Source organism: Trachemys scripta, chromosome 2 (assembly GCF_013100865.1).
Source record: "Trachemys scripta elegans isolate TJP31775 chromosome 2, CAS_Tse_1.0, whole genome shotgun sequence".
In the NCBI taxonomy this organism is placed as follows: domain Eukaryota; kingdom Metazoa; phylum Chordata; order Testudines; family Emydidae; genus Trachemys; species Trachemys scripta.
This window is the reverse complement of record NC_048299.1, coordinates 77,616,172-77,634,386: the sequence shown is the minus strand read 5'-3', so window position 1 is coordinate 77,634,386 and position 18,215 is coordinate 77,616,172. Positions and strand designations below refer to the sequence as shown.

At 37.8% G+C, this 18,215-nt stretch overlaps 1 protein-coding gene across 5 annotated transcripts in view; it reads left to right on the top strand.

Moving 5' to 3' along the window:
* The window catches only part of TOPBP1 (DNA topoisomerase II binding protein 1), a 39,475-nt gene that overhangs the window by 5,002 nt on the left and 16,258 nt on the right, over nucleotides 1-18,215 (top strand). For all 5 annotated transcript variants that reach the window (XM_034760944.1, XM_034760942.1, XM_034760943.1 and 2 more), the window contains 13 exons: nucleotides 719-900; nucleotides 1,026-1,219; nucleotides 2,974-3,153; nucleotides 3,924-4,093; nucleotides 4,548-4,711; nucleotides 5,290-5,537; nucleotides 5,932-6,251; nucleotides 7,092-7,264; nucleotides 8,010-8,221; nucleotides 10,262-10,560; nucleotides 12,692-12,865; nucleotides 14,108-14,217; nucleotides 17,709-17,832. In XM_034760944.1, the coding sequence (XP_034616835.1) occupies nucleotides 719-900; nucleotides 1,026-1,219; nucleotides 2,974-3,153; nucleotides 3,924-4,093; nucleotides 4,548-4,711; nucleotides 5,290-5,537; nucleotides 5,932-6,251; nucleotides 7,092-7,264; nucleotides 8,010-8,221; nucleotides 10,262-10,560; nucleotides 12,692-12,865; nucleotides 14,108-14,217; nucleotides 17,709-17,832 (2,550 nt within the window). The remainder of the gene's footprint in view (nucleotides 1-718; nucleotides 901-1,025; nucleotides 1,220-2,973; nucleotides 3,154-3,923; nucleotides 4,094-4,547; nucleotides 4,712-5,289; nucleotides 5,538-5,931; nucleotides 6,252-7,091; nucleotides 7,265-8,009; nucleotides 8,222-10,261; nucleotides 10,561-12,691; nucleotides 12,866-14,107; nucleotides 14,218-17,708; nucleotides 17,833-18,215) is intronic.

The following is an 18,215-nucleotide window of genomic DNA, read 5'->3' as shown; positions in this document are numbered from 1 at the left end:
GCATTATTATTGTATTAAGTGAATTGAAAAATACCATTTCTTTTGTTTTTTACAGTGCAAATATTTGTAATAAAAAATGAATATAAAGTGAGCACTGTACACTTTGTATTCTGTGTTGTAATTGAAATCAATATATTTGAAAATGTAGAAAACATCCAAAAATATTTAAATAAATGGTATTCTATTATTGTTTAACAGTGCGATTAATTGCGATTAATTTTTTAATTGGTTGGCAGCCCTAACTTATAGCGATGTATAACACATGGTACTCATGTATATATCATGCTTATGGCATCTATTACTCATTTGTTAATCCCTTATAAGCTATTTATAAATTTACTCTTAATAAAAATGACATTTTTTCTTAAGTGACTGTTTCTGTCTAGTAATAGTATGTGATGTGGATTCCTGGATAGTAAATAGAACATAGGCATTTTTTCTTATTTAATCTGGATTGTAAATGTGTTCTGGAGGGCACAATCCCCTGGTATTCACTATTTTACAATTTTTAAAGGGATTCCTTCAAAATTGTTCATTTCTATGTAGGCAAAATATATTTTTCTGTTTTAAAGCTGCCATAAAATTAAGTTCCAGGAGAAATCACAGGACATGGAGTAATATTTTTTTTAAAAAATAAGCAATATTGAAATATACATTTTGTTGTTTGACTACTTTATCTTTATTTGCCTTTTTTTTTTTTTTTTTTTTTGCTCTTTAGGAAGAAGTTCATAAGTATGTACAGATGATGGGTGGCCGTGTGTACAGAGATCTCAATGCATCAGTAACTCATCTTATAGCTGGAGAAGTTGGCAGCAAGAAATATTTAGTGGCTGCTGCTCTGAAGAAACCTGTATTGCTTCCCGCTTGGGTAGAAGCATTGTGGGAGAAGTCGCAACAAGGGTAAAAGAACCACTTCTTGTATTACGAAATATTAAATCTTGTACTGGTTCTAGACTATATTTATTCCTTTGGAGTTGTGTTGGAAAAACATCTGTCTTATTTTCTTTCTTTTTCCCCCCCTTCAGTATGGTTAGATACACAGATATAAGCATGGAAGACTTCATATGTCCTTTATTTCGTGGCTGTACAATCTGTGTAACTGGCTTAAGTAGTGTGGACAGGAAGGAGGTCCAGCGTCTCACTACTGAGCATGGTGGTCAATACACAGGGCAGCTCAAGATGAATGAGTGCACCCACCTCATTGTTCAAGAGCCAAAAGGTAGATATTTTTTAGTCAATTTAAGTTTGAAGGGATAACTTAGCGTAAAGCTAAGCATGTGAATAAGTGTCTGGAAAATCAGGGCCTAGGTCTGTATCTGTTTCATTATGCTGTTGTTATTGCCAGTGCTGTTACGATAAATATTATATGCAAGAAGAGTGATACAGAGTGTTCTTAAGGGAAGATAGAAACGACAACAAACGGACACACAAGCAGAGACCCAAACGCTATCAGAGGAGGGAAGGGGAGAGGCCTACAGAAAAGAAAAAATAGAATCTAAACTAAATTTTGGTGAAATTAGGAGATTTAGGAATTTTAATGATGATATTAATTGGATTACAAATAAACTTGAAGATAAAATTTTCCCACTAAAATTTCTGAGTTTCCTCTTACTAAAATAAAATTAAAGCACTACTTTGTTCTTTGTAGTTTTATTTGAGACACGATGGACAGAATTTTTAAATTTCCTCCCTACTTTTCCCAGGCAATTATTTTGTGATTTCTCTTTTTCCCCTCTTGAAGCCCCAAAATCTTGTTAGGGCAATTCTGTCTCTGGCCAAAGAGCTTGGGGTAGCTCCTTCAGAGCGACTGTCAGCTCTGCAGAACAATGTGAGGCATTTTCGTCACTGGGTCTGAATGCTCGAGTGCTCAGATACTAGAATGATGAAAGCAGTATAAACACTTGTATAGACACTTCCAAAACACGTCAATCTGGAATTTGTGAGCCAAGTAAGACTAAAATCTGATTGCAACATGACAGAATGTGCTAATGCTGCCTACCCCGTTTGATTTTTTATTTTTTTAATTTAAGACAGTTATAAACAGCTCATTGTAGATGAGATTAACATTGTTGGTAGCTCAGCCAACCGTATATTTTAATTTTCCATACACAATACAATCATATTGGTGAAAAGGTTATGAAAGTTTTAACCTTTGATGTTTTGCAACTTTGATGCCACAACTGTGAAATATATCCCTTTGATAACATGGTCACAAGATTACTTTTTTGCTAGCTGACAGTTCCTTTCCATTTTAAGTATGTGAATAAAAGTATGCATTTGCTTTTATATATAATATATTATAAAAACACATAGTTTTTAGGCTGTAAAGTCATGAGTTCAAATTCCATAGCAGAACTTTGGACTAATGTCTAATGTTAGCACTGCAGCGAAGTACAGATGAGCTATAAAACTGATATTTTTATAGCATCCTGTAAGAGGTAAGTATATTAATCATTAATATTGCTTAGTATGATTATTGTTTAGTAGTATTGCTGTCCATCTGTATCTGACATCTAGCAGTTCCTTCTGACAATTTCTTGTTGCAGTTCAAATGGAAGTTTAAGATCTCATGGCAGTTTTCAAAACAGAAAACCTAACAGATAAAAACAGAACCTAATGTGTTAGAATTATTTGGGTAGTGTGCTTGCACTAGCATACCTAATACTGCTTTTAAAGCAAATTAGGATAGCTTGATTATGAAAGCTGTACTATAAAATCAACAAATAATGTTTTATATTATAGGCAATAGTGCTGTCAGAGGAACCAAATTACATTGATACAGCTTTAGTGAATTTAATGTAAACTGCCACTTGGAAAAGCCCTTAGGTATTTGAGAATGTATTGGTAATTACCACCTCCAAATGCAGGTTTTGTTTTAACTTTTTTGATTTTGCAATGTGTGGTCATTAATTCAGAATTGTCACTTTTTGGAGCATTAGCCTTTTATTGATTGTGATTTGTCTTTATATAAAGGCCAGAAATATGAATGTGCCAAAAAATGGAATGTGCAGTGTGTGTCCATCCAGTGGTTTTTTGACAGTATTGAGAACGGTTTCTGCCAGGATGAGGCAATGTATAAGACAGAGTCTGTACAAAAGCAAAATACCACACCCAGTACATCAACTCCTACTAGCCAAGCCAGCAAACCTGACAGTAAGTAAGAATCTCAGTATACTGAGTGAGTTGATGAAATTTCAGTTAAGGGAAAGGAAATGTTTCTGTTGAGTGGGCTGCTACCGACTCTAACTGCACTAAAATTTTGGTAATGAGGCCCGGATCCTGAAAACGCATGCTTAAATTTAAGTACGTGGGTTTATTTACATGCTTGAAGTTAAGTGCGTGTGTGTTTGTTTGTTTGTTTTGTTTGTTTGCAGGGTCAGGGCCCAAATCTTTCTTTCTTTTCTTTCTTTCTTTTGTCCGCTTAGGAGCATTAGAGGGCAACAACCAAGAGCAGACTGTGTTCATATCAAATGTAAATACATCTAATTTAGTAGATGGCCACAAAGCTTATTGAGCAGAATAAGTTTTCAGAAACTCTTGCATCTGAAGAAGTGAGGTTCTTACCCACGAAAGCTTATGCTCCCAATACTTCTGTTAGTCTTAAAGGTGCCACAGGACCCTCTGTTGCTTTTTTTCAGAAACTGTTCTCCCACATCTTAAGGCTGACAATTCTTCTGGAGAAAGAGGAACATGAGTTCTGTGTAAACACTATTGCTAATAGTGAGAGCATACTGAATTTTGGTGTAATGAAACCCTACATTTTAACAGAGGCTAGACTATGAATTATTGTGGTTTTCAGGTTTTGTCTTCCTTATTAGCATGGCAAAATCATATTTGACAGTCATGCATTCTGTTTGGTTAAGCATTGGGGAGACTAACTTATTTTCCTCTTTTTTTTTTTTTTATTTTAACTTTATTTAAAGGTCGTACCCTTTCAGATGTCAGCCACATTTCCAATATCAGTTTGAATGGCATTAATGAAACTGCATGTAGCTCTGCTATGAACAGCAGGTTGGATCCTCCTCCTGATGATCTGGAAAATTTGGATATCAGTTCTTTTCAAGCTCCTGATGATTTACTAGATGGGTGTCGAGTAAGTTTAACAATGTACAATTCTGAAATGACCAGTTATCCTTTGGATGCAGCTAGTCTGGGTCTCCTGTAGTTATTGCTACAGTAAAATGTAGTCCCACTCCCAGCACAAAGATATAATCTATTTCAAGATAAACCAAACTAGACTGTTTATAATGTATTGGGGTACTGGAAAAAGTGTCTTCAAATTGGAGTTGGATAAGATGTGAAGCAATATTGGCAACTTTATTTAATGGAAAATATTTTATTGGCATTTCCTTCTGTTAGTGGGAAGTTGAGTTGTGCAAGACAAAATTAGCATCAACGATGGAATAATTTCTTTGTTTTTTTTTGCGATTTTTCATAAGCTAAAGCTTATGTGTTTGTATGTTTCTTTGGTTAGGTAATGAATGGTATCAAAATACAACTACTTCAACCAAAAATATCTTATCCTGTTCTTTTCTTTCTCCTTGCAGATTTATCTCTGTGGCTTCAGTGGCAGGAAGTTAGATAAAATGAGAAGGCTTATTAACTGTGGTGGTGGTGTTCGATTTAATCAGCTCAATGAAGATGTCACCCATGTTATTGTGGGAGAATATAATGATGAACTGAAGCAGTTTTTGAACAAGACTACTCACAGGTTCTGATGACTATGTTCTTAAAAGACATTTCTATAATCATGTTTCCTCTTGTAAACAAAAAAAATATGTATTGATTAAACTTTTTTTTGGACTGAATAGCTGTGTATACTGTAGAGATAAAAATTGTGAAGACCATTAAGTTGTGGTCACTAATCAACAATATTTTACCCCTGGGAATAGTGTTTTTTAGGTAGCGTATCTCCTCACATTCAACAGAAAAAAATTATTAGCTGAGGAGGATTATATGAAAATTCTAGAAACCCTCAATATTTGTGATAAATTACATTTTTCTTGGAAAATGTGTAAAAATCCATATTCTCGAACTTTGAAATATTAAAAAAAAATGCTAAAGGCTGCAGTGTGGATGCAACTCAAACTTTTTTGTTTTAACTGGAGTCAGATGAGTGTCACAAACTTCATACAGAAACACAATTGTACTTGTAGAGTGAGCAGTGTCTGAGAGAGAAAAAAAATGGGTTAAAATGGTTTTGAGAGCCATCTTAACTGTGTGTGTGTGTGTGTGTGTGTGTGTGTTTGTTTGTTGGTTTGTAATGTAAAAAATAATTTTATTTTATAGGCCTCATGCAGTGACAGCAAAATGGTTGCTGGAGTGCTTTGGTAAGGGTTACTTACTTCCAGTGGAGCAGTATATCCCTCTGAACTACCAACCAATAGAAAATACAATTTTGGAGCAACCTGGAATTAAGCGAACTGTTCCCAAAAGTAATAGTCTCACAAAAAAAGAAGCTGTGAAGCTTGTACAGCACCAGAAAGCAGATGAAGATGACCTCCTCTCTCAATATGTGAATAATGATTCCACATTAAGTAAGTTCTGGTCCAAGCACTTCATAAAAAGACAAAATTTATGTATAGCTCTTATGAAAAGCCTGTGGTGCTATCTACAAAGATGAACATAAAAAAAATGTAGTTACCTGATTTTAATCATATGTAAAGAAATTGCAATTCATACTCCGTAGCATGTACATTTTTTAAACTTTCACATGGTTTCTATATTAATTTCCCTATTGTACTTAAGAAAACAATATAAATTAGATGTAAACATGCCTCATATTGAACAGCTTGTAAAGGAAATCTAAAACCTTGGGTTCCAGTACTGGATTGTTTTCAATTAATAACTAACAGGATGGTTGAAACTCATTTTCTCCCTTACATCCCTGTATGTGAAATTTTCATCAAGTGGTTATTTTTTCTTTTTTAGTTGAAGTTGAAAAGCTAGAAACTGGTCACTTCAGTGATGCTGCTCATATTACCATTCAAGAAGAGAAGCAGTCCTCTATCTGTCATAGTTCACTGACACAGACTTCTGCAGTGGTTGAAGAAGGCTTATTCGGCAGAAAGAGGTTCCTTCTTTTGGGTTTTGGTGAAGAGGATGAGTCCTGCATTGTAGAAGTTATAAAGGAGAATGCTGGGAAAGTTCTACCTCCTCAAAACAGAGCAATTGCAGACTATGCTGTGGTTCCTTTACTGGGATGCAAGGTGGAGTCAACTGTAGGAGATGTTGTTACAAACACATGGCTGGTAAGGGGATACTGTAGTGCTATGACCAAACAAATATTAGTGTTAGAAATATAGAAACTGAAAACTTATTGATGGTTATATTTGCATTAGAACAGAGATTTTAGCTTTGTTTAATTATTGTACACCAAATTAAGAGAGTGCTTTAATGCACCTCTTCTTTATAGGCATGTCTTTTACCTGTCTCATTTATTTCTTCCTGCTTTATTAAATCAGATTCTGACTTAGTGGCACAAAGACTTTGTACACAAGATTCTGCTCTAGTTGTCTGCATAATAGAGTTATGAAGAGAGAGCTGGGTGCAATTAAGTTATGAATGACATTTCAGTTTTAACATCTGATAGTAAGCTGTCTTTTTTTCTCTTGCCCCACACTTCCCCATATTTCTCTAATAACATACGTAGCTGTATCTGGGTGATGCAATTGCAGGCTGACATTATAGGTCAGATGGTCAAACATTTACATATGTTGACCTAGATAATTCTTATCACCTGGACTAATTTGGTGTTTTTCATTATTAGATAATTAACTGTGAAATAAAACCTATGCTAACCCTTATATTGGGTTTTAAAATGTTTTAAAGCAGTAGTCATTGTTGGAAAAATAGGAATTCAGGAAGCTTGAATCTTAATGTGAATTTAACTGAAACTTTCTGGATCTTTTAAGGAATGTATCTGATCACATATAGAATAATACATGTTCTACTTTGAACTTGAGGCACAAAGACAAAGAATGTCTTGCTGTTGATTCCATAAATGCTGTAGTACAATGGCTGAAATAATGTTTGTCAAATTCATTTCTCTTGGCTTGGTTCTCATTTTCATTTATTTCATCATTTTTAAGATTATGTGTGTAGAACAGCAGCTCCTTTTAAACCCTCAGTCCAACCCACTTTTCACCCCAGTATCAGTAATGGAAGGAAGCAGTCCTCTGGAAGACTGTGTGCTGTCTTTCAGCCAGTTTACTGGTGCAGAGAGAGACTCCCTGGTGTTCTTGGCAGGCCTTCTTGGAGCAAGGTATGGAGTCTGTTGCCACTTATGTTCATTTTCTGGCATCTAAAAATTTTTCAAGTGTTTAGTCACATCAGAGAAAAAATTAGCAAAAAAACTTAGTTTAGAATTAAAATTTGTTCTAGACTTCTTTTGGATTTTATTCATTTGTGAAAACTAATGTTGAAACATTGTGATTTATTATTTGGTTCTGTATTTCCCCCCTTGTTTGTCATTACACCTTCTAGAGACAGTGTCTTTAAGTGTTCAAATATTTGTGTATGTCACTAGTAAGTATCTGTTCTAAAAAATTACTTCTAAAAGGTGGGAGGGGGGAAGAAAGACTGGGACATTTGTTGTTGTTGTCCATACTTACTTTGTCAGTGATTTTCATGGAGTTTGCTCATTGTACAGGTAAAATCTTTTTTCTCCCTAGTTGCCAGCCGTACAAACTCAGCCTGGGATATAGAAATTTAGCTGAAGTTTTTGGCTTGTGCATTGTCACCAGTTTAGAAAAATAATCTGTAGCCAACTGTACCCCCATTACAGTTAAAAATGTGCACCGCATTGTCTTTAGTGGAGTTGCTCAAATGTAAGTGAGGGAAGAATGTGGCCCGGCTTTCGGAAGTTAGTTAATAGTTCTATTTATGATACTCAACAAGACTAGAACCCAACTCACTCTTCTATGCCTTTGTTGGCTCTGCAGTGCTAATAGGAACAGTCTAAACAATGACTATGTTTTTGAATGGTTACTTATATACACTTATTTCAGAGTCCAGGAATTCTTTGTGCGAAGAGCCAACCCAAAGAAAGGAATGTTTGCCAGCACCCACCTAGTGGTCAAAGAGCCAGATGGTTCTAAGTATGAAGCAGCAAAGAAATGGAATTTACCTGCAGTCACTATGGATTGGCTCTTGCAATCTGCAAGGACAGGAAAGAAAGCAGATGAAAGCAAGTTCCCAGTTGAAAATGTTAACACTGGAGGTTGGTTGTCTTTTATGTTTTCTTTTTTATTTTAATTTATGTTAATCATGTCAAGTTACACTGCCTTGCACTGTCGTTAAGAGAAATTTTTGAGTATAAGCTGATTTCTAATACTTAGGACCTTAAACTATTAAAACCAAAAGACTTTTCAGCTTATAATTTACTTTTCACTAGTTAAGATGTTTACTTTCTGCCTATCACTAAGCTGAGACTGTAAAGGCTAGTCATTTCCACTTGTTTATAGTCCGTGGTCCAGATCTTTAGCTGGGGTAAATCACTGTGTAGCTTTACTGAAGTCAATGGAGCTATGTTGATTTATATCAACTGAGGATCTAGCCCAATGTCTAGTTATTTCCACTTTCTGGTTTACACTCCCTTACACGATACTGTTGTGTTAAGTTGTAAACCACTCTTCCAGAGTGTTTAAATCTAATTAAAAACTGTTTTACAAGAGAAGGAAGGTTGTATAAAATGTTTTTCTAAACAAAACGAACTTTAAATTACTTGACAGTGCCCCTTTTAGAATTGAGAAGCAAACTGGACTGATTAATACTGAATACCAGTTAACTCACTAGTTCTTACCAATGCATTTGTGGGCTGCATAAAATTGCAGTGATTAAAAACATACCTGCAATACTGCATTCAGCTCTGGGAACCTCAGTGCCAGAAAGATCTTGACAGGTTGAGTAGGAATTCAGAGAAAAGCAACAAAATGATTAAGGGACTGGAAGGAATGATTTTATGTAAAACCAATTATATATGTTTGACCAAAAGATAATTCAGACTACAAGTCATACTTATGTATGGGTATTTGAAATGTGTAAACTCCAAGGGCCAATGTCTGTTGACTTGAATGAGATCAAGATTTGGCCAAAAGAGGGAAAAGAATTTAACAGGTTGGCCTAAGCAAGTGTAATTAGTAGTAATAGAATGAAACTGAGCAAAGGAAAACCAGACTGAAAATGAGGGGAAAAAATCCTAACTTTGTGTGTGTGGGGGGGTATTTAATATTTGTATTAGAGTAGCAACCAGAGGGTCTAAACTGGCTTGAGGAGCTGTAGTACTAGACTCTGTACAGTTGTAGAGTTTAAGACCACAAGGGACCACCAGGTAGTCTGACCTGCTATGTATCACAGGCCACCAACACCACCCAGCAGTATGAAGTCCGTGCTTCAAAAAGCGTACAATTACATATAAAATGTGAGTCTTCTAGAGGATGTATTAGAAGCCCTATTACTGGAGTCATTTAAAAGCTGGGTTGGCAAAGAGCTGTAGAATAATACAGCAGAGAAAAGTTGGCAACGTGATGGACTAGATTGCCTAACACAGGGGTCAGCAACCTTCGGCACGTGGCCCATCGGGGTAATCCTCTGGCGGGCCACGAGACATTTTGTTTACATTGACCGTCTGCAGGCACAACCCCCCGCAGCTCTCAGTGGCCGCGGTTCACCGTTCCCGGCCAATGGGAGCTGCGGGAAGCGGCAACCAGCACATCCCTGTGGCCCGCACCGCTTCCCACAGTTCCCGAACCACAAATATCTCGTGGCGCGCCAGTGGATTATCCTAATGGTCCGCGTGCCGAAGATTGCAGACCCCTGGCCTAACAGATCTTTTCCATCTCTGATTTCTCAGATGCCTCAGCTTTACCCAGTGCTGATTAGTAGTATTTGTGCCATTAACATTTTGTCTATAGTGAGACTGTTGATCATTAAAGAGAAAATAGGTGAGTTGTTGTAGCTTTTCAACAGTGTCATAATTAAATGTTCCTGTTCTTGGTTTAATACTTTAAAATTCACTGAAGCACAAGACAATATGAGAGAGTCAAAGGTTACTCTATTTAATGACTAGCACAGTAATAATGTGGTGTAGTACAAGCACTAGTGTAGAAAATAGGAACTTAAAAACAAAAACCCTCCCTTCATTTTACAGCACATGTAGAAGAACAAAATATTGGATGAATAAAATCCTTAGCATAATGCACATTTACCTTAAGGATAAAAATGATGGTGCTTAATTATAATTTTCTTTATTTCATTTAAGATAAAGAAGAGAGTTTCATAAGTCAGCCCAACAAGACAGAGACCACTATAATGTCTTCAGATATACCAGACCATCCTAGCAATCACCTTGAAACTGGGAAGAAAACAGCTGTGACGCCTCTTGATGTGAACCGGTTCCAGAGTAAAGCTTTCCATAGTGTGATCTCGCACCATATTGGGCAAAAGCCAACCCTTCCAGCAGAAGGAAGACTACTCCAGAAAGAACCATCTTTACACCTTGACACACCATCCAAATTTCTTTCCAAAGATAAGCTCTTCAAGCCTTCATTCGATGTAAAGGTAAACTCCTTTGCAAGTTTCTAAACCAGTAGTGCCAGCAGGGTCATATGTGTGTGAATGAAAAAGGCACAAAAAATCCCTATGCTAACTCTTTGTAAAGAGTGCGTATTAATACCACACAAATAAAAACACTGCTAGGCTTTTTAGTTTGGCAGGCAGTTCAGAAAATTCATGTGTTCTAAGGGACAGGGGTTATTAGAATTGATATCTAAAGCATATAAAAATAATAAAAGCATGAACGTTTTTAGAAATAGATACTATAGCACTGTTAACAAAGCCCCAATGTGCCTATTGCAACATATACCAGAGGGTCCTAAAGCAATGTCATATGTTACATAGTCTGTGTTGCTCTTTAAAAACAGAATGAAACTTTAGTAGAAGAGTTATAGTTTTTTGCAAACTATCATAAACAGTCTGTATTTGGCCCATAGTGAAATAGTTTCCCGGTGGACTGTGTACCATTAGCAAGAATTTTTAATGAATCTGTAAACTCAGGGGTTGTACCGTATGACTGGAGAGTTGCTAACGTAGTTCCTATTTTTAAGAAAGGGAAAAAACGTGATCTGGGTAACTACAGGCCTGTTAGTTTGACAACTATAGGCCTGTAGTATGCAAGGTCTTGGAAAAATTTTTGAAGGAGAAAGTAGTTAAGGACATTGAGCTCAGTGGTAATTGGGACAAAATACAACATGGTTTTACAAAAGGTAGATTGTGCCAAACCAACCTGATCTCTTTCTTTCAGAAGGTAACAGATTTTTTTAGCCAAAGGTAACTCAGTGGAACTAATTTACCTTGATTTCAGTAAGGCGTTTGATACAGTTCCACCTGGGGAATTATTAGCTAAATTGGAAAAGATGGGGATCAATATGAAAATTTAAAGATGGATAAGGAACTGGTTAAAGGGGAGACTACAATGGGTCATACTGGAAGGTGGCTACTAGTGGTGTTCCTTAGGGATCGGTTTGGGGACCAATCTTATTTAATCTTTTTATTACTGACTTTGGCACAAAAAGTGGGAATGTGCTAATAAAGTTTGCGGATGACACAAAGCTGGGAGGTATTGCCAAAAAAAACCAAGCATCATTCTGTGATATATTTGCAGGAGTGTTGTAAGCAAGACACAAGAAGTAATTCTCCTGCTGTACTCATCACTGATAAGGCCTCAGCTGGAGTATTGTGACCAGTTCTGGGCACCATATTTCAGGGAAAATTTGGACAAATTGGAGAAAGTCCAGAGGAGAGCAACAAAAATGATTAAAGATCTAGAAAACATGACCTCTGAGGAAAGATTGGAAAAAAAAACAAACTGGGTTTGTTTAATCTGGAGATGAGAAGAGTGAGGAGGGACATAAGAGATTTAGGTTAGACATTGGGAAAAATTTCTTAACTGTAAGGGTAGTTAAGCAGTGGAACAAATTATCTAAGGAGGTTGTGGAATCACTGTCATTGGAGGTTTTTAAGAACAGGTTAGATGAGGGGTTCTTAAACTAGGGGTTGTGACTCTTCCGGGGGTCGCAAGCTTATTATATGGGGGGTTGTGAGCTATCAGCCTCCACCTCCAAACCTCGCTTTACCTCCAGCATTTATAATAGTGTTAAATATAAATAAGTGCTTTTAGTTTATAAGGGAGGTCATACTCATAGATTTGCTGTGTGAAAGGGATCACCAATACAAAAGTTTGAGAACCACTGGAGACAAACACCTGTCAGGGATGGTCGAGATAATTCTTAGTCCTGCCTCCATGCCAGGGACTGGACTAGATGACCTGTTGAGGTCCCTTCCAGTCCTATATTTCTATGATTCTTTAATCTCTTTATTTCCTCAGTTCCCCATCTGTAAAGTTGAGATGTTACTTTCTCCTGTCCTTTGTCTGTCTTGTCTATGTAGATTACAAGAACTGTGGGGTAAGGGCTGTCTTTTACTATGTCTGTATAATGCTTAGCACATGTTTGGGGTCTGTAGGTGCTACTGTAATACAAATAAGAAGTGTTTGTTAGTGTTTGAATAATATGAAGCCTTAATATAGATTGCATTAGAGGAGCCTGCTATTCAATGAGAGAACTTTTGATCCTGGAAAAAGGATAGTTCATCTATCCTGATTCAATAATTGCTTCTTTACTCTTTTTGGCAGGATGCCCTGGCAGCTTTGGAAACTCCAGGGGCTCCCAATCAGAGAAACAGGAAACCAAGTACTCCTCTCTCTGAAATCATTGGCAGGAACTTGAAATTAGCTCTGGCAAACAGCACTCGTCATACAGCAGCTCTTACTGCCAGCCCTCAGCTGCGGGCTGCACAAGCAGAAGTGGTAGGATTATGCTCTTTTTAAAATTTATTTGTAGGCTTAATTAAGAGGATGTGGTGTAATCATGTAGTTGAGTTAGGAGATGCTTAACTTTACATGATAGATTATGAATCTCATTAGCTTTGATACTGTATTTTGATATGTTCAGACAGAAATTTTAATGATTACCTATTCTTTTGTTTCAGTTGAAAGAGGCAAGACCAGTAATTTTGACTTCTAAAAGGCAGAGAAACGTATTTAAAGATGTTTGTTCTACTGACCTGGTTTAATAGTTGTTAGGCAGTATGTGTATATAAACATGTAACTATAGATATTCCATAGTTCTAGAACTTGTAGCTTATCACTGTTAAGGAACTCCCAGTGTCTGGTGTAATGAGAACGGTGGGCAAGGAGTAAATACTTTTACTCTGATTAACTGTAATATTGGAGGACACCCATTATTTTCTGTGAAGATATTGGAATTTATTTTTGTCATGCATCTCCCTTTCCCCCCCATCCTCTTAGAGTGCTGTAATTGCTTCACTTACTCGGAAGCAGGAGGCAAAATATTTCTCACTCTTACCCCCACAATAAGATGTGTTTTGCTCATGTTCCTAGTAGTGTGTTTACATACTCTTTCCTGGAAGCAAGGAGCACAGTCCTTTCATGATTCCTTTTTGTACTAAATCTGATCTACCCTGCAGAGAGCAAAGTTAGAGAGAATAGAAAACAGAAATGTGGGAAAAATGTACAGTGGGTGCAGTGGACTGAAGACGCAGGCAAAGGCAGTGCTTTGTGTACAAATTGCCACACTTGTACTCTGTAATCAGTATGAGAATGGGGAAGTGGAATGACATTTTCAAGGGAAGATTAACAGTAATTTGCCATGCTGTACTCTCCTCCTTCTCACTCCCTTCATGGTATGCCCATTTTGGGGCCCCTTATCCTTTATGGTAAGATGTTTTTGTGTCAGCAGTTTTAGTATTTTCCCTGTTTAAAAGTTCAAGAAGATTTCAGACTGCTAAGAAAGAGGTGTAATATATTCTTATGAGACTTTGTGAGATAAGTCTTTATAATAGTGTTATTATAAAGTGGTTCCTGGTATGTGGAGCCATAACAGCACTCCCTTAATAATGGGGAGGTTCAGGAAGCAGAGATCAGCAGAACTCTGATAAGTAGTTTCCCTTCTTTATCATTACAAAGGTGTTGGTTTAATGATCCTCAGAACGTGATTTTTTTCATATTTTTCTCCACGACCATGAACAGGTGGAAGATTCAAAACCTCTTGCTGATCTAGTCATATGTGTTAGTAAGAAACTCAGTAAAAAGCAAAGTGAACTGAATGCTGTTGCCGCTTCTCTAGGAGCAGATTACAGGTATTAACTGATGCCACCAGTACTACACCCTGCATTGATATAACTTTTCACTCGAATGAATCTGAATCTTGGTGTTGTAAAGTCCAGTGTATGCATATGGCTTTTAATTATAGCGAAGCATTAGACTTCTCTATATTAAGGCTGCAACCAGTTTCCATTGTAACGCCCTATATTTACCTGCCTCTTTCTCCCTAATAACTTGGCTTGGAAAATCAGTTTGGCCTGAAAATTCTCAGATTTACGTTGAAAGGTAAAGAGAATTTTTCTGCGTAAGTAAGAAGGGAACAGCACACAGATACTTCCTGGAGCTTTGAAAGGGTAGGGGCGTATGCCTGCAGGGCAGCAGAGATCAAAACAGTGAGCAGAGCAATCAAGGCAGACATTGTGGGATACTGGTGCCAGTTCTGTCGACAAGACAGCAGTGTCTACATTGGCTCTTTGTCTACAATAAAGGGAGGGGAAAAGACAAAAGTCTCTCATAGGGGTGGAAGTTTTTTGTCACCCAAACTGGATGTTTTTTGTGACAAAAGTCCTATTGTAGTGCGTACGTTTTTGCTGTTTTGTCGCCAAAAGGCAGTTTTTGGCGACAAAACTTGATAGTGTAGACAAGGCCTAAGTGATCATTTTCCCCCCACTTGATCTCCTGATAGTTTTGATTTGCCTGGCATGCAAATGTGCTTTTCTTTGTCTTATCTTTGGTCACACCTTGTGGGAAACACATTCAGGCAGGGGGAACCGCATTCTTTTGTCTGAAAAAACAAACAAACAATTTATCAATTTACCCTGACATACCTAATTTAAACACATTTTAATCAAAATTCCAGCACATCTGAATAATCCTTTGGGTGTTGACAATATATATAACATGCCAGAATATTAATGATCCATGAGTTATTAGTTTTCTAGTGACCCATTATATGACACCTTTTAGATAGAGAGTATAGCAGTAGTTAGCTGGGTTACACTGAACTGGTCAGGCCAGTTGCAACTCACTGCTAGCTAACAGGGTGACCCTTGCCTACAATCTGGATTCAGGCCAGGATGTGGGACAGAACAGCTTTTGGGGCACTGATGTATGATCTCCTGCTGTTACTGAAAAGTGGGCAGACAGCCATTCTCATTCTCCTGGACCTCTCAGCAGCATTCAAGACTGTCAATTATGAGTAGGGCCCTACCAAATTCACGGTCCATTTTAGCCCCGCAAGCAGCAACAGAGAAGTAAGGATGGTATGGTATGGTATTGCCACCTTTATTTCTGCGCTGCTGCTGGCGGGGTGCTGCCTTCAGAGCTGAGCGCCCAGCCAACAGCTGCCACTCTCCAGCCACCCAGCTCTGAAGGCAGTGCAGAAGTAAGGGTGGCAATACCGGGACCGCCCTAAAATAACCGTGTGACCCCTCCCCTACAACTCCCTTTTGGGTCTGGACCCTCCAAGTTTAGAAACGCTGGTCACCCCCCATGAAATCTGTATAGTATAGGGTAAAAGTACACAAAAGACCAGATTTCACGGGAGGAGACAGGATTTCACGGTCTGTGACGTGTTTTTCATGGCCGTGAATTTGGTAGGGCCCTAACTATGAGATACTGCTGTCCTGCCTGAGAGAGGTGTCAGGGATCCAGAGACATGCACTAAAATTGTTTAAGCCCTGCCTGAAGGGATGAATCCAGTAAATTGTGTTGGAAACTGTGTCTTTGCCACTAAACGTCTCTCTTATGGAGTCCCACAAGGATCAATTCTCTCTCTGGTTCTGTTTAACATCTAAATGCAGCTACAAGGAGATCATAGATCATAGAATATCAGGGTTGGAAGGGACCTCAGGAGGTCATCTAGTCCAACCCCTGCTCAAAGCAGGACCAATCCCCAGACAGATTTTTGCCCCAGATCCCTAAATGGCTTCCTCAAGGATTGAACTCACAACCCTGGGTTTATCAGGCCAATGCTCAAACGAGTCCATGTCATCTCTGAAGTGTTAGCAATATGCAGCACTACCTACCCTTCCCCACATATGACCATACTGATATCACCAAGATGGTCTAGTGCTTGAGTGAGATCAGCTCATGGATGAAGAACAGCTGGTTGAAACTGAACTCGAGCAACACAGAGGTTATGGTAGTGGGCAGAGAAAAACACTTCGAAGAGTTCACAGTCATGGTGCTATCTCCTTTGGTTGAAGGCAAACGAGCACAATTGGTCATTTCAGTTTAGGAGTTCTCCTGGATTTCTTGATGATGCTAATCTCTCACATAACAGCATCTGCGAGTAATGCCTTATACCATCTCTTGTTAGGAGACTCCATCCCATCTTGGCGAATGGTGACCTGACCCAATTATACTGCCTTGTCACCTCCTGTCTGGACTAGAGCAATGCAGTATATCTGGCCACAAAGCCATCAACCCTTAGTAAACTCCAACTAATATTGAATGCTGCAGTATGTCTCCTGGCAACACGGGATACCGCAAGCACTTCAGGCTTATCCTCCTCTCCTCACACTGGCCTTCCATAGAATATTGAATCAAGTTCAAGGTTTCAGTCCTTACCTTCAAGGTGCTCAATAGCCTGGGCCCAGGATATCTGAAAGATCACCTAAAGTTTAGCAATGAAGACCAGGGTATATCTTTGCTCTTCTAGCACAATGGAACTCTCTATGATAAGGGTAAAGCTTGTCTATGCAGGAGACAGAACATCCTCAGGGGCCAGTTCAAGATTGTGGAATGATCTCCCACAGGAACTAAGTGAGGTGAAGTGAGGTTCTTACCCACGAAAGCTTATGCTCCCAATATTCTGTTAGTCTTAAAGGTGCCACAGGACCCTCTGTTGCTTTTTACAGATTCAGACTAACACGGCTACCCCTCTGATACTTGACACAGGAACTAAGACCATCTCAAACCCTTCTGCACCACATGCAAAGTATGCTTCTTCAACCTTGCTGTCTCTAATATACAATAGTAGTGTGCACATTTAAAAGCAAAAACTACAAAAACAGAACCAAAACCAAACACTACACTGTGCACACAGTTCTCCCCATGCAGCGAGAATAAGAGAGAGAACAAATCACATGTGACAGATGTTGGTCACATTGCTTAATGTGCTACTGAAAGGTGCTCGAATACAAGAAGTGGGGAGGGCAATATAAGAACGTGTATAGAATAAAACGCAAAAGAATATTGCTGTTCTACATAAATATTTCAATTTGTAAAATGAAAAAAACAAAACAAAAAAAACAAATCAAATGTTAAGGTACATTTTATTAATATTAAATTGAAATTACTAAGCGATGCGTGACATGATTCCCCAAACAATTCTTGTATGTTGGATGATGGTGATTTTGAGGGGGCAGCTAAATAAGTACGTTTTTTGTAGCTTTTTTTTAAGCTTCATAGAGTAATGGTTATTTGTCTTGGTGGGATAAGACTCAGTTTCAAGGATGCAGTAATTATAATAATAAACTGGAGTTGATATCTTCAGGTTACATTTTATTGGTGTTTGTTCTAGATGGTGCTTCGATGAAACAGTAACTCACTTCATCTACCAGGGAAGACAAAATGACAGCAGTAAGGAATACAAATCTGTTAAAGAAAGGGGCATACACATTGTGTCAGAGCATTGGCTTTTAGAGGTATGGAAGAAATTTATTTTTATTTTCCTCTGAAATGTGAAGGAGAATGGAGACAAGATCAGATGTATTGGACTGACTTTCCATTTTTTTCAAAGCATGTGCATGGGTTTAAATTGTTCATACACAATAGCTTTATGCATGCTGCTTTTAATTTGCAGGCTTCATCCTTCTAAATCTTAATTAATAATTGGTGTACCTTCAGCTTGTAATGACTGTAGAGCTGAAATTGACAATTTCTTCATATATTTGCTTTTCATACCCAATACATTGACTCAGTTTACAAGAACTTTTGGTTTAGGTTTACCTGAACAATAACTTTTGTTTGCATAAGTATTTGCCGATGGGACAGAAGTAAAGTTAGATTTAGTAGTCATGAAGAAAAA